This window comes from Kwoniella shivajii, chromosome 1, assembly GCF_035658355.1.
Source record: "Kwoniella shivajii chromosome 1, complete sequence".
NCBI classification, from domain to species: Eukaryota; Fungi; Basidiomycota; class Tremellomycetes; order Tremellales; family Cryptococcaceae; genus Kwoniella; species Kwoniella shivajii.
The window spans coordinates 1,698,188-1,713,835 of NC_085908.1; the positions used below are offsets into that span (position 1 = coordinate 1,698,188).

General features: G+C 42.1%; 4 protein-coding genes across 4 annotated transcripts; 3 read left to right on the forward strand and 1 right to left on the reverse strand.

Annotated features, from left to right (window-relative positions):
• Positions 1–158: 158 nt before the first annotated feature.
• IL334_000652 (uncharacterized protein) lies at positions 159–998 on the forward strand (the record flags this gene model as incomplete). Its single annotated transcript, XM_062932418.1, has 1 exon — positions 159–998. One exon carries the CDS (start codon positions 159–161, stop codon positions 996–998), a length of 840 nt encoding a protein of 279 aa, XP_062788469.1.
• Positions 999–1,354: 356 nt separating this feature from the next.
• IL334_000653 (uncharacterized protein) lies at positions 1,355–2,011 on the reverse strand (the record flags this gene model as incomplete). The annotated part of the gene is made up of 1 exon (XM_062932419.1): positions 1,355–2,011. The coding sequence occupies one exon, from the start codon at positions 2,009–2,011 to the stop codon at positions 1,355–1,357; it is 657 nt and encodes a 218-aa protein (XP_062788470.1).
• A 3,202-nt stretch (positions 2,012–5,213) lies between these two features.
• On the forward strand, positions 5,214–7,364 carry IL334_000654 (uncharacterized protein; the record flags this gene model as incomplete). The annotated part of the gene is made up of 5 exons (XM_062932420.1): positions 5,214–5,275; positions 5,352–5,565; positions 5,633–6,147; positions 6,221–6,294; positions 6,364–7,364. The coding sequence occupies 5 exons, from the start codon at positions 5,214–5,216 to the stop codon at positions 7,362–7,364; spliced, it is 1,866 nt and encodes a 621-aa protein (XP_062788471.1).
• A 628-nt stretch (positions 7,365–7,992) lies between these two features.
• IL334_000655 (DNA polymerase epsilon catalytic subunit A) lies at positions 7,993–15,606 on the forward strand (the record flags this gene model as incomplete). Its single annotated transcript, XM_062932421.1, has 14 exons — positions 7,993–8,259; positions 8,371–8,496; positions 8,571–8,666; positions 8,750–9,062; positions 9,135–9,439; positions 9,495–9,700; positions 9,757–9,867; positions 9,925–10,105; positions 10,154–10,339; positions 10,389–13,508; positions 13,573–15,084; positions 15,167–15,256; positions 15,336–15,462; positions 15,542–15,606. 14 exons carry the CDS (start codon positions 7,993–7,995, stop codon positions 15,604–15,606), a joined length of 6,705 nt encoding a protein of 2,234 aa, XP_062788472.1.
• Positions 15,607–15,648: the final 42 nt, after the last annotated feature.

Here is a 15,648-nt window from a genome sequence, read left to right on the forward strand (position 1 = left end):
CAGCTGGTGTGGCGCCATCTTTCAAATAAATCACAGCACTTTCACCAGTACTATTCAACATAATTCTAAGGTATACGCCGATCCCATCGTCTGATCTCAAAGTACTGCCTAATTTTGAAGACGGTAAGAGAGCTTGATAGTGGAAAAGGTCAGATACGATGAATAAGATCAACGAAACCAGCACTACTGTATTCAATGATCATTCCTCTACCATAACTTCCAGTCTCATTGTGACTAGTGGATCGAGTAAACCAACAGCAACGTCCTCGATGAACATCACCAATTCTGCTTCTAGTGTAGCGTCAACTTCGACTTCGACCTCGACCTCGACCTCGACCTCGACCTCGACTTCAGCTTCAACATCCGAAACATCGTCTTGGCCCTTATCACTTGATCCATTCTCCCATAACGATCGAAATCCCTTAAATAGCACTTCGCTCCAATCACTAGCCAAATCCCTACCTACATACTTGGCAGTCGGAGGAGCGATCCTAGGTGTGTTACTCTTGGTCGCGATAGGAAGTTGGTATTATCGCCTGAGGAAAAGAAGGAGAAGGTTTGCAGATGATGATGACGATGATTACGAACAAGGAAAGGCTTGGAGGATTATGCAAAGTAGGTTGGAAGTTGATACACGCTCGAGAACGAATTTGGAGAAAGGAAATATGGGAATGGTGGTTACTACAGGCAATGCTTCTAGCAGTAAGTGGAAGAGCTATGTGCTTTATTATGGGTATGGAAGAAAGTATTCACTAGCTGATTCGAGGTTATGTCTCGCTTTAGCTTTGATGACTCCTTCGAGAATACAACCACGCAACACCTCTGATTTGTCAGTCATTCATCAAGTGCAAGATAGAGAGAAACCTGCTCCGTCCACCATGACGGTGGGAAGCTTGGAAGTTTCGGAAGTGGAAACTCCCTCCAGTAGTCCGATGTCTTCCCCTCAATCAAGTAGGAGAGGCTCACAAGAGAGATTGGTCAGGAGGGAGACTGATTAAATCAATAAAACCTGTGATAGTTGATGTAATAATTAGGCGGTACTTCAGGATGAATGATGACAACCAAAGGTCTGTGGAAGTTATTATAATGCCTAAACTCAAGCGATGGTATGCAGGATTTTGAACAGAAATATAATAGAAATAACTGGAATTCGAAATCATATAATAGAAATAGTACTAGAAATTAATGCATCTCACATATTTACATATACTATAAAGTGTCCTCTAAAGGTAAATACCAGCAGCGTCCAGAGAGTGAAGACAAAGATATACAAGCAAAGTCTTGATTTAGTGTCCATTGATCCCATGGCATGATGAGTGATGTCATACTCTTTTATTGGTAAAAAAAACCTCCTCTAAATGGTCAATGAACCCCAACCTGGTCCTTCCTTTCTCGCTTCTCCTTCCTCCATGAATTCAGTGTACACTCTGAGGAGGCTACCGCCTCTCACTCCTGACTTGCTCCATCCTGCTTCGGCTTCACTTATGCATTCCACTTCGTCTTTCACAGAGGCATCTGCATCCGTATCCGCATCCGCACCCATGTCCCATCCAATGAAATATCCTTCGCGATCAGCGTTCATTTCGGGTAAAGGAGTAACTTCTATTGAACCTCTAAAGAAGTCTCTCAAAGCGGAATCTTGACTCAACCCATATGATCTGAATGAACCACAATCCGATGCGGGGACTGGATCGTGTGAGATGTATGATCGGCAGTGAGAATGAGGTTGAGAAAGGAAAAGTGGCTGGGGTGTTGTTATTGATAGACGTGGTAGTGGAACCTCACCTTGTACATCTGCATTGTCATCGCCATCGACATTCGCATTGTCATCATTGATACCACTTGGTAGAAGAGATACGGAAGGCGAGGGTATGAATCGTGAAGGTCGACGAGCGAAGAATGGAATGGTAGATCTCTTGAGCAAATCAACCGGCTCCTGAAGAACTGGAATTGGTTTGAGTGGACTCGCAGGATGAATCGATGCTTGAGGAAGCAGGATTTTAGTTGACATTAGTATCAGTCAGTGATCACGGATGAATCGATTTAAGACGCTTGATAGTCTATGAGCTGTCAAAAATGTTATGAAATGTTGCCTGATGTGGTGTTGTTACACGAGAGAAACAATGTCAAAGAAAAGGGCGGAAAGAGGCAAATTGATCTTGTTCTTACTTATACTATGGAAGTAAAGACAGGGCAAGAGCTGAACAAGAGAAACTCTGCTATGTCCAGCTAAGCGAAAACATTCACATCGGGAAAATCAATCCTTTGACGAGTGGACTGCTCTCTAACGAATCGGAGACGTTCAGCTCTGGCATACCGTTCAAGTCGAAGGCGAAAATCACGATGATCAAAGGACGTTCTGCGCTCTTCGCATTTACCGACTACCGCGCGATTCCCGGTCACTCGCTTCGAAGTACACAGTCACCAAGCAAGAAAACACCAAGGTTGAAAGCTGGTTCTCGTGGAATCTTCTGATACCACGTCTTTGAAAAGAGAGCGTGCAGTATGGTTCTTGATACGAAACGATTTCATTGGATCGGCCGCGGAGTATGGATATCAAAGGACCCGCTTTGTGATTTTCATATTCATATTGGGCTTCGCATCAATTCAGCCTTCCACTATCACGTTGAAAAGATTCAAGTCCCACATCACTTCCTATCGAGCTCGATCTTGGTTAGCAATCTCACAGTGTTGAGCCAGATATTCCGATGGCCATCCAGTATGGCATATGTCCGCTTCAGGTCCAGAAGAGAGTACGACTCAAGATCTTTTCACAGGACAAAGCGAGATTCTCGAAAGGTACACTGCGATACGATTCAGTATTTAGTACGATTGAATTGAGAGCATGATGATGCTGTTGAATTTGTTACGAAATAAACGGAGATAAAGTTCCACAGGGAGTATGATAAACCTTAAGATACCGATGTAACGCTTCTCGATCATACTCGTATCTATGGATGATTGATGATGAACAGATTTAAGATTGTCTCGGGGAACTTTGATAAGATGTCACACTTTCAATATGTCGGGCGAGTTCAAATAGATAAAGATCGATTGACGGCCGTTCGAGTACGTATCAATTGACCTTTCGCAGATGAAACCTTATACGGTTCCCATGTGAAGATTCTTCAAATCAGTGAGTCACCTGGGTAATGATAATTATAAGTTGTCACCCAATCGTATACAATTCAGAAGCGTGAGAATTAATTAATGGGCTGATAACCTTACTGTGACCGATCTCTTTCGCATCCAAAAGGGAGAGAAAGAAAAGCTTAATCTACCCTTTCGACGAACAGTTAGTAGTTGTATTGTATCTCTCTATCTCAGCTCAATTTCCACGTTTGACGATCTTACAAGGGTCAAAATGGGAATCGTGGGTGTACCCTTCATTAAATTTCGTTTATCCCTGTTCCCCCCCCCGCTCCACTTTCCTGTAAATGAAATGTTCGTAAAGGGGCTAAATCATGATACTCGTATCTCGATCTACGACTTGTAGTGTGACTCTCTCTCAGATTTTATCAGTATACCCCGAACATCGAATAAAAAGGTCGGACTTGTTTTTGACGCGTAACTGTCGAATATAAGATTGGGACAAGATTTTCAAGGGTAAGGTAGAAGAAAAGACGCGTCATCCCCCTTTGGTGAAAACCTTAATACCAATCCCTCCTCCGAGTACAAAATCACGTAAAACTTCACTTTGGAGACATCTCGTTCGTGTCCGACTACATCTGTTCTACGTGAGTCTGAACGGTAAAAAAGTTCATCATGCAAGTTCCCCCTTCCCCTGGCTGCTCTCTAAACGTGTATCCTGTCGGACGGGGTTGTCATGCCAACGATACTTTCGATCGTTCCTTTTGGTCTCGGGAATGCATTGATGGCTGCACCAACTATAAAAAGTTTGAGGGATTCCTTTGAGTTGTAGCAAATGAGTGGAAGACAGAAGGCACAAGGGTAATATGTACTACTGTACGCCCTGTTACATGTTCTGTAGATTTCCCTCAAATCACAATAATAAATGATCTTGATGTGATGCGTGATGCGATGAGTGCGATCCGTTGACATACCTTTATACCGTATCTTCTTGACCTCGTTGAAGTACCGGCCTATGATATGTCACTTTACAGCGTTGAGTCCTTGACAGATAACACCACGCTTCTCTCCGTGAATGTGTCTTTTATCATCGTATTCCGATTAATCATCCAGACGTCACCATCGACCAAAGCCTCATACATCTAATCACGTTAACATCGCAGCACCTTGAAGAACCCGATTCCAACGAACGCCAACGTTAAAAAAACTTACTCATCAACCACGAAAGAAACGTAATATTCTATCGTTATGCAATTTCTTACAATTCTCTTTCTCCGCAATTTACCATAATAATAATAATAAAAATAATATCATATCTACCAAGCAAAAATAACTGTACTCGAAACTCTTACGCGTTCTCTTGGTATCTCTCAACTCCTTCCTTCTCCCTTCCTCTCAACGCCACCAGAACGCATACGGCGACAAGAGAACGAGAACGAAAACCAGAAACGAAAACCAAGTCTAAAACAATACGAATCAATTACGTCTGCCTGATTTTGCCTTTTCATCATTTCATAAAAACCTTTTTTGGATTTGAGAATTTGAACGAGTACAAGATAACTCTTACGACTCCATTCCTGTCAACGTTTTCACCGGTTATATTCAACAATATCATCATTGAGGAATTTTCATCTGACCGGTTCAGCTCGAGATTTTGATCCAAAAATCAACCAACCGTCTCTATTTCACACGCAATAAACGAAACGAAAGTAAGGAATACTCACAGGGAGATAGATAATCTAAACACGACCTGAAGGAACGAATAGACTTGTTCAGACGATTTTGAAACGACCCCTTTTGGTAGACTCGACAAAACGCCAAATTAAGGATAATTTCAATATCCCTCAGTCAGTTGGTCATTATCGAAATCGACCTTTTCAGTTGTCATTGTTTTTGTTGAGATCGTTCTTGAGAAACTGGATAGACAACAGCCTTCTTCCAGTATCAAAGCAAACAATCCCTTCATATTTCGCCAGCAAATATTCTATATAGATAGATAAGCTGGGAAAATCTAAGAGGGAGGAAGAAACCACTCGCATTGCATACACGGACGTTGATCGCCCTTTTACCCCACCACTCTCATTCCTCTCAATCACCTCCTACTTTCAGTCAAGTACCTCATAATGCCTCTTCAAGCTAGACGACCTAATCTCCCATCCCTCACCCTTCCTGGTTCCAAATCTTCGTAAGTTTCTCCATGAGTTTGCATCTCCGAATCTCATATCATTCAAGCTGGTTGACGTCATATCTACATTTCACAGGCTCTTGATGGTCCAAGATGTTCTTACACCTCATACACCCCAACCTTTTACCCCATTACCGTTTGAACAAGGTCCAATGGTGATGACACCTGACACGCCTTCGTTCGATTTGAATCCTATGGAAATCATCTTAGGGGATAAACAGTCACCTGGACACATTATCGAGGACAATGAATCGGAATGGACTGAAGAAGAACAAGGTGTATTACAATCCGTGAGTCCCATCTGAATCACTTCATTAGATGACAAGCTTACTGATAGATTGTGTCACATCTTTGTAGTACCTTGCCCATCCTCCACGAGCGTTGAGAACGGCTTATCCACCTGGAACATTACCACCTCCAGATGCACTAGATGAGATAACGAATCATTTGATCAATAGTGAAACACGTAAATCGCCAACAACGACAAGGAACCAGCTTGGGCTTGGGACAACCAGTTACAATGGCTCGGAGAACCTCAATGGTGATGGAGTTGACACATCAAATGGTAAAGTCACATTGAAATGGAAACACTCATGGAATGAAACAAGACAGAAATTGTTCAATCTCGCAAGGCAAGAAAGTATGGAAAGTATAGGTGGGCATAGAAGGAAAGAATCAGATTCCATAATACCCTCAGCTAAAGAATTATTTGACATGGAACAACAACGACAACAAGAAAGAAACGATGCAGTGATGAAACCTCAAAGACCAAGATTAGCTGTTTTAGGCGGACAAAAAATGAATAGACAACAACATTCAATGGATAATCTATATGGTGATGAGAAACCTCAAACCTTCCAAGAAGCCCTAAGGTGAGTAAGAATTTCCACTCACCGATTTATAGTTCTGGCAAGTCGTGCTGATATCAGTTTTATGACGAAATAGACTATCCAGCAATTTGCAGGTCAACTCGCTTGGTAATAATGAAGAACTTCATTCTGGATCCGGACTTTCATCTCGTAAGTACCCCCTCAAGATCAGTTCATCGCCTGTCACTAGAACGAGTGCTTACATGAATACGTCTAAAGCCCTTACGTTCTCCTTCAACCTCCCTGCTACGGTTCGCAAATCATTCCCTTTCTCAGCTCCATCTACTTTCCTTCCTCGTCCTGCTTCTCTCCTTCAAAGAGGAAGATCTTTCACATCTGAAGACTTTGCTCGAGAGCATGCTAAGGGAGATGATCTGGATGATTTCGCTTTGGATGATATTGACACTGAGTCTCGACCTGGATCGCCTGCGCGGATTCGACCAGAGAATCACAGATCAGTATCAAGTCCTGTATCGATTCTATATTCATCACCTCCTTCCTCGATCTCGAGCCATTCCGAGTTAGAACACGACCAAGAACAGGAAAACTTCAAAGGTTATTTGGATGTTGATATGGGAGAAGAAGAAGCACCTATCACACCCGTCAACCAAACGTTCTCAGCTTTATCGCTGGGTATAAATGGACCCTTAGGTAGTCAATGTTCCACGCCCACAGTATCATCCACACCTTTAGCACCGCCACCAATTGTTCAGCAACAACGTACTTCTTCGTCTTCCACGACAGCACCACAGATAACGTTAACCGTTATGTCACCTGAAAGATCGAACTCTGCACCTTCTCCCAATCCTTCTGTCTTGTCGACTTCACCTTCAGAGGCATTCTCAAACCTTTCATTATCCCTAGGGAAACCACGGCCTTTCACCGACACATCTTCGCCCATGAAGTCGAGATCAGTCTCAGCGGAAATAGGTAATTTTACCGGTGGAATAAAACGATCTTTCAGACAGCCACCTCAACTGAACCGATCATTATCTGATTCTGGACTGAATCGATCGTCAGGTAATACTTTGTGTGGAGCAGGATTATCGATGACAACTCTGCCGTTGGAGTCAGAGAGAAATAGAGAAAACAAGAGACAAAAATCTATAAGTGGAATGAAATTCGGTCCATCAGGTGTTAGTCTAAGTGTTGTCGTACCGAAAAGGATAGGAATCAACGATGAATTAAGATCACCTTTTGAGATGAATAAAGGGTTCTAAAGGGAGAAAGAGACACAAGATCAACTTTGATAGTTGATTAGCTCAAAGAAAAGGCAAGAAGTCAAGAGCGAGAAGGTGAAATCTCATAGGCGGGAAAGAAAACAGTAAATCTAAAAACTCATCTTACATTCATCATACACATATCCATCTACACATACACATATATCATCGTTGTTTCAGCATATCAATCTCAGCATATTGTAAAATAAATCTATACATACCTACATCGGATGGATTCCGTTATTTGTCGGGTTTTTAGCATATATCACATTGGGTTCCTCGTTTCTCTTCTGTTCATACTGTACATACTGTTGGATGTTATATTCTTGTGACTGTTCCCAACCATGCATCTCTCTGGATATCATCACTGTCCATATTACATGTATTTCACTTCTTTTCCACGCGTTCATTTTCCGAGAACATTGCTTTTTTCCTTCAATGCGACGCGTCTTTTGTTCACCCTGAATTGAAAATTCCTGACAACATCACGCGTTTTGCCATCTTCCTATCCATCCCATCCACTTGATTCATCCCGTTCATCAACAGTCACTTTTGACTGGATATACCTCCATTTCATCACCCTCTCGCTTCCTTCTTTAGCAGCCTTCTCTTCTGTATCAGCACCAACATGTCATCAAGGGGCTCATTCCGAGGACGAGGAAGGGGAGGTTCAAACACCCGGTTCACGGGGAAGAAGAGAGGTAGAGGTGGTGGTGTAGCATATGGTATCGATAGACCAGCACCGAAAAGAGAAGATGATGGTACTGCCGCGGCAGAGAAATTTGAAGAAGTGAAAATACAAGATGAGATCGACGAGAAATTGGGTTTCTGGAGATTCGAAAGTTCACGTGCGGAAGGAGAGGAAAAAATAGGTTGGTTGGTTAATATGCATCAAGTGAGTGACAATCCATCCAAAAAAAAAGTTGTTCACCGGAGATTGTAGAAGATTCAACGGTACATATATATGTGGGAAAGGGAATGCTGATTGATAAATGTGATTGTCTAGACTCTCATACAGAGTACATCGCATGCGGGTGGATCAGCAGCAGTAGATTTCTATTTCATACAAGATGATGGAGGAATGTTTAAAGCTACTATACCTTATGAGCCTTATTTCTACGTGACATGTCGTGTAAGTCATCTTCCTTTTGAGAAACACAGAAACACCCCTGATATCGGTAGCTAATGAGGAAACATTGAATCTAGGCCGGAACAGAAACCATAGTGGAAGAATGGTTGTTGAAACGATTTGAAGGCGTGGTGGTGCGTATAGTGAGGGAAAAGAAATGGGATCTTGATTTGGTAAGTTTCCACCAACTCAGTTTCCACCAACTCGAGTAATCAGTTCTTCTTCTCATAATCGTAGCTTACAACGCCCTTTACAGCCGAATCATCTACTATCGGCACCGCCTATATTCCTTAAATTATTCTTCCACAACACGGCGGATCTTCAAGGCATTCGAAGGGAACTTTTACCTTTGGCACAATCGAATTCGGCGAAATTTACAGCTGTAGATGCGTATGCTGATATGGTAGGAGCTGAGAATGCTATGAATGGACATGGTGATGATCAAGAAGAAAAGGCTTGGGGTGCAGAAGATGAAGGTCGAAAACGAAGAGATAAAGAACCGTCAGAATGTATAATAGATATAAGAGAACATGACATAAATTATTATCTTCGAGTGGCAATTGATCTTGGTAAGTAGACTCTTCTTCCTTGACCTGTATGTACGTTTCAGAAAAGCTGATGGATGGTTGAAATGATTCTAGATGTGCGAGTCGGTTTATGGTACACTGTAACATCACATACTGGTATAATATCACTAGAAAGAATAACATCATTAGTCAAGCGAGCTGAACCTGTAGTAATGGCATATGACATTGAAACTACGAAACAACCACTCAAATTCCCAGATCAGCAAACGGATCAGATTATGATGATATCATATATGATTGATGGCCAAGGGTATCTGATAACGAATAGGGAGATCGTAGCAGAGGATATCGATGATTTCGAATACACACCGAAAGAAGAATATCCAGGAGATTTCACCATTTTCAACGAAGCTGACGAGGTGAGCTATGCGATTTCAACATGTATTTCAATTGGAGCTAACGTGGTGCATGTAGCCTGCATTGATACGGCGCTGGTTCGAACATATAAGAGAATCAAAACCCACAGTCATGGTCACCTACAATGGAGATAGTTTCGATTTCCCATTCGTAGATGTTAGAGCAAAAATTCATGGAATAAATATGTATGATGAGATAGGATTCAAGCCGGATATAGAGGATGAATATAAATCAAGAGCTACAATGCACATGGACTGTTTTAGGTGAGTCGACAGGAGTCACAAACCCATCTCCATGCGAACGACTAACATGACTGTAGATGGGTGAAACGAGATTCTTATCTACCACAAGGAAGTCAAGGTCTCAAAGCTGTCACTACTGCTAAATTAGGATACAACCCTATTGAATTAGATCCTGAGCTCATGACGCCGTAAGTCCCTCCCATATGCACCTGTAATCGCGAAACACGAGATAACGTTCATTACAGATACGCTATCGAGCAACCACACAGTCTTGCACAGTATTCGGTCTCCGATGCGGTTGCCACATATTACCTATACATGAAATACGTCCATCCCTTCATCTTCTCGCTGTGTAACATCATCCCCCTAAATCCAGATGAAGTACTGAGGAAAGGTAGTGGAACTTTGTGTGAAACACTTTTGATGGTAAGCTGAGTTAAGCACATTGATGCAATCAGCTAACAAGTCATATAGGTCGAAGCGTATCAAGCGCATATCATCATGCCAAATCGGCATGAAGATCCACATGGAATGACATATGAGGGTCATTTGCTGGCTTCAGAGACATATGTCGGTGGTCATGTAGAAGCGTTGGAAGCTGGAGTGTTCAGGAGTGATATACCGACACACTTCAAGATGGAACCCAGTGCATGTGAACAAGTGAGCTGATCTCCTTGCAGTGACGCACATATTAGCTGACATGATTCAGCTCATTGGAGACCTTGATGCCGCATTGCAATTCTCCTTGGTCGAAGAAGGTCAAATCAAGCTTGAAGACGTCGCAAATTATGATGAGGTCAAAGCCGAAATTCAAACAGCACTTGAGCTTATGCGAGATAACCCAAACCGTCTAGATAAACCCCTCATTTACCATTTAGACGTCGCAGCAATGTATCCCAATATCATGTTGTCAAATCGTCTACAACCTGACTCAATGAAAGAAGAAGCGGATTGTGCAGTTTGCGATTACAATCGACCGGACAAGACATGTGATAGAAGGCTAGAATGGGCGTGGAGAGGGGAGTATTTCCCAGCGAAGAGGGATGAAGTCAACATGGTTCGATACGCTTTGGAGCAAGAGTTGTTTCCTCCGAAACATCCTAACGCACCCAAAAGGCGATTTGTGGATCTACCTCAAGGAGACCAATCAGCACTGATACATAAACGTCTTGGTGATTATTCGCGAAAAGTATACAGGAGAACTCACGAAACCAAAATTGTCACCAAGACTTCCATCATCTGTCAACGAGAAAATTCTTTTTATATCGACACTGTGCGAGCTTTCCGAGATCGAAGATACGAATATAAAGGTCTCCACAAAACATGGAAGAAAAATCTTGATAAAGCCATTGACGAAGGAGGTGCTGTGAGCGCCGTGGATGAAGCTAAAAAGATGATTGTTTTATACGACTCCCTGCAATTAGCTCACAAGTGTATCTTGAACTCGTTCTATGGATACGTCATGAGAAAAGGAGCAAGATGGTACTCCATGGAAATGGCTGGTATCACCTGTCTAACAGGAGCTACGATCATTCAGATGGCTCGACAATTGGTTGAACAAATTGGAAGACCGTTGGAATTGGATACGGATGGTATTTGGTGTATGCTTCCAGGGGTTTTCCCCGAAGATTTCAAGTTCAAACTCAAGAATGGGAAAAGCTTCGGTATATCATATCCTTGTACCATGTTAAATCATCTCGTTCATGCCAAATTCACTAATCATCAATACCACGAACTGGTCGACAAAGAATCTGGCAAGTATGAAATTAGAAAGGAGAACAGTATTTTCTTCGAATTAGACGGTCCTTACAAAGCGATGATTTTACCCTCATCAAAGGAAGAAGACAAATTACTGAAGAAACGATATGCGGTATTCAACCCGGATGGATCTTTAGCAGAATTGAAGGGGTTCGAAGTCAAAAGACGAGGTGAACTTCAGTTAATCAAGATCTTCCAATCTCAAATATTCGACAAATTCTTGCTTGGTACCACTACAGAAGAATGTTATGCTGCCGTAGCAGAAGTTGCTGATCAATGGCTTGATATCTTGCAAAGTAAAGCCTCCTCTTTGCATGACGATGAACTGGTCGATCTTATCGCTGAGAATAGAAGTATGTCCAAGACACTAGCGGAATACGGAACACAAAAGTCTACCTCTATTAGTACCGCTCGAAGACTGGCTGAATTCTTGGGTGATCAAATGGTAAAAGACAAAGGTTTATCATGTCGATTTATCATTTCCGCCAAACCCAATGGTGCTCCAGTAACAGAACGAGCTATCCCGGTAGCCATTTTCACCGCCGAGGAACCTGTCAAACGGCATTTCCTGAAAAAATGGTTGAAGGACAACAGTCTTACTGAATTTGACCTGCGAACGATCCTCGATTGGGGCTATTACACGGAACGATTAGGCTCTGTCATCCAAAAATTGATTACTATCCCCGCTGCTTTACAAAAGGTAGCCAATCCAGTACCGAGAATCAGACACCCCGATTGGCTTTTCAAAAGAGTAGCTGCTAAAGAAGATAAGTTCCAACAGCACAAACTCACAGATATGTTCGCCAAGATGAAAACAAACGCAATTGCAAAAGATATGGAAGATATGGGTAAATCAAAGACCGCCGGTCCGAAAATGGCTCTAGTGAAAAAGAAGAAGGTTACAAGGGAAAAGACACCTGAAGCTGTTCCCGATCCTACCGAGGACTATTCTGAGTATATCCGAGTGATGAAGAAAGAATGGCGAAAACAACGAATCGAACGTTCTCGAGCGAGGAAACAAGGTCCAAGACAAGATGGTACTGTTTCGTCGATGTTGAAGACGAGATCTATCAACCTTGCTTCAAGACAATGGGATATCATTCAAATAGCTTCAACGAATCGACCTGGAGAGTTTAGATTGTGGTTGGCTATTGATGGGACTTTCCAATCTGTTCGACTGAGAATTCCTAGGGAGTTTTACCTGAATTTCAAGAATTTACCCGTTGAAGGCACTTTCTCAGATCGGTATGAAGCAACTACCGTAGCCAGAGTATTACCCAGGGGCCAGGCAGCAAGACATCTTTTCAGATTGTTAGTGGACGAAACCTTATTTGTAGAAGGCGAATCGCACTTTTCAAGTATGATCAACAATCCAAATGTCGACGGAGCATATGAACTTCAGGTACCACTGGTTGTTCGAGCATTACTTCAATTTGGCACAAGCTGTACCCTCAAAACATCTTCTTTGGGTGGACTGAATAGAGGTTTGGATAAAGGTTTTGATTTATCCGATCTCGAGAAACCGGGCACAAGCGTTTTAAGACATAGATACCTTGATGAAGGTAAAGGAATTCGATACCATTTCATCTATCATGCCACTTTCAATTCGAGACATCTCATCGCCCTTTTCTCACCCGATAGTCCAGTGAAGACATATGTCGTGGACAGTTCTAGGACACCCGAAAGATTACCCAACCCTGCAAGATGGTATACCGAAAAGGTCGATGTAGCTACCAAAGGTATATTTTCATATCCTGAGTCAATCGAATTTGTTACGAACTACTACAAAACGGAATTATCAGCTTTGAGACAACTAGCAAAAGATATCCAAGTTATCAGACATGGTCTGAATGTTGTTGCTCTTTGTTCACCCTTTGAACATTCTTACTACCAAGTCACCGCTCCCGTCTTCTCCGAATTCCCCTTCATCACTTTCAAAGGTAATGACGAGAAACCAAGTGTGGGTTGGCTAGTCCAAACTAGTAGAAGAATGGTAGCGCAATATCTTAAGTTATCGAGCTGGGTCAAAGATCAGATTGAGATCGCTGCTCATTACGATGTGCCAGTTGGCGTAAGTTGAATATACTTCTTGTTTTATGTAGATATCCAACTGACTCGTGTGACAATCATTCCAGAATCTGGGCCAAGATGCACCTGTTTTCCTAGCTGATATCGAATTTGCCCGACGTCTCAAACAACAAGATATGATCCTATGGTGGTCAGCTTCTTCCCGACCGGACCTGGGCGGTTCAGAAGAGGATGCCAACCTCGGCGAAGATCTTATCTCACCCCGCATGTCGAGCAGAGGATGTTATTCTTCAGTCGTCCTGGAAATGGAAATCTCGGATCTAGCCATCAATGCGGTCCTCCAGTCTGCTCTAGTCAACGAGATGGAAGGCTCAGGTACAGGTTCTCTGGCATTTGACTCTGCATCACACAACCTTGATGAATACGCTAAAGGAACGGCAAACTCATCGGTTATGCTTGGTGATGCTGTGTTGTCAACTCAGACTTTTGGTGTGCTCAAGTCAATGGTCCGATCATGGTTCCTCGATAAAGCACGTGCACACGTCAAGGGGATTTACTCAACACCATCTGATCTTGTGGTCGATCAGTTCTGGAGATGGGTCAGTTCTTCAGCAAGTAATATGTTTGAACCCGCGCTACAACGATTTCTTCACGGTCTGATGCGGAAGACTTTCTTGCAATTATTAGCGGAATTCAAAAGGTTAGGGACTCAGGTGGTCTATGCGGATTTCAATCGAATCTTCCTGTTGACAACTAAACCAGACGCTGGAAGCGCCTTTGCTTTCGCGAAATACCTTGTAACAGCTGCCAACTCCCAAGAATTGTTCAGACACTTAGTCATCGACGTTACTCAATTCTGGAACTATTTAGCTTGGATGGATATAGCTAATTTCGGTGGTGTGAAAGTCCCACCTGAGATTGCATCTTCGAGAGATCCGCCACCAGCGAAATTCGAGATTAGTATGGATTGGAATATACAATCTTTCTTACCTGGTGTACTTCAACCTGTTTTCGAAAGGAATGTAGCTCAATTCATTTTCCAATTATACAGCGCTAAAAGATCATCACATGATGATCGAGCTCCATTACGAGTTATACATAACCTAAACATCGATGTACCAGGAGAAAACACATCCACTATAAACCCTGCTAAAGAAAAGGAGAAATCCACTGGACAGAAATCGATCAATCAAACACTCACACGGAAATTATTGAATGATATATCCAAAATCAAGAAATTACAAGCTTTATCACACGTTGATGAAACCAAAGCTGAGAGCTTATTGTTCCCCGAATTACCTGGATCCAGAGGAGATAAATCGAATCCAACTTTAGAATTAATCAAATCAATCACAGAAGTATATTCGTTAGCTTCTGAACATTTAATTGAAATTCAAATCCTCAAAAGAAATTTATTAGACTTGATTTCAATAAGAGAATTTTCCGGAGACGCGAATTTCAAAAACCCCTGTGAAAGTATAGAAATACCGATGATCATTTGCAAGAAATGTAACTCAATCAGAGATGTTGATCTCTGTAGAGATCCAGATAGATTACCTACTATAGATCCTCAATCAGGTGAAATATTACCTCCTTCAAGGAAAACATGGGTTTGTCATGTGAGTCAATGAACTATGTAGCTCTCTGTTTCCTCGATTGTAAGATAAGAATAAGCTGACACTCAGGAATCGTGCTATGTAGAAATGCGATTCAGACTATGATAGATTCCAAATTGAACAACCATTAATAGAGATGATTTCCAAAATGGTAACTTCATATCAAACACAAGATGTAAGATTTGTTTTTCCCCTGCGAGTAGTCGTCTACCAAAATACCATAGCTGATACATACTCCTTGTTCGTTATATAAGGTGATTTGCATGAAATGCTCTTCTACGAAATCAGATAATTTGGCTGCGACATGCCATTGTGGAGGATCATTCAAATCTTCTTTAAGTAAGAATGAACTGAAGTGGAAGTTGAAAATGATTAAAAGTGGTAAGCGAATCTTGTTTAAATTGGCTCCCACACCATGCCGAGAATGGCTATTGACGAATTATCTTGAATGCACTTTCAGTTTCACAATATCATGAACTTGCTTTGGCCGGAAGTTACGTCGAAGAAACGTTGAACAGATTTTAGATACGGTTGGAGATAGATTGCTTTGATATTTTAAGGTTTTCC